The sequence below is a fragment of the Meleagris gallopavo genome, unplaced genomic scaffold (genome assembly GCF_000146605.3).
Source record: "Meleagris gallopavo isolate NT-WF06-2002-E0010 breed Aviagen turkey brand Nicholas breeding stock unplaced genomic scaffold, Turkey_5.1 ChrUn_random_7180001952325, whole genome shotgun sequence".
Lineage (NCBI taxonomy): Eukaryota > Metazoa > Chordata > Aves > Galliformes > Phasianidae > Meleagris > Meleagris gallopavo.
Window position 1 is genome coordinate 1 of NW_011213435.1, and position 464 is coordinate 464.

At 69.2% G+C, this 464-nt stretch overlaps 1 protein-coding gene across 1 annotated transcript; it reads left to right on the forward strand.

Moving 5' to 3' along the window:
* Positions 1 to 5: 5 nt before the first annotated feature.
* LOC104916973 (transcription factor Sp5) lies at positions 6 to 458 on the forward strand (the record flags this gene model as incomplete). Its single annotated transcript, XM_010728041.1, has 1 exon — positions 6 to 458. A coding segment is annotated over one exon (453 nt), but the record flags the coding sequence as incomplete, so codon positions are not given.
* Between the last annotated feature and the right edge of the window lie 6 nt (positions 459 to 464).

A 464-nucleotide genomic window follows, 5' to 3' on the forward strand; every position in this document is an offset into this window, starting at 1 on the left:
CGCTGCCGCGGGGCCTGGTACTGGGCCACTCGGACTTCGCGCAGTACCAGACGCAGATCGCCGCCCTGCTGCAGACCAAGTCTCCCCTGGCGGCCACGGCCAGGAGGTGCCGCCGCTGCCGCTGCCCCAACTGCCAGGCGGCCGCGGGCAGCGCGCCGGAGGCGGAGCCGGGCAAGAAGAAACAGCACGTCTGCCACATCCCGGGCTGCGGCAAGGTGTACGGCAAGACCTCGCACCTGAAGGCACACCTGCGCTGGCACACGGGCGAGCGGCCCTTCGTCTGCAACTGGCTCTTCTGCGGGAAGAGCTTCACCCGCTCCGACGAGCTGCAGCGGCACCTGCGGACTCACACGGGCGAGAAGCGTTTCGTCTGCCCCGAGTGCGGGAAGCGCTTCATGCGCAGCGACCACCTTGCCAAGCACGTCAAGACGCACCAGAACAAGAAGCTGAAGGCGGCGGCCGAC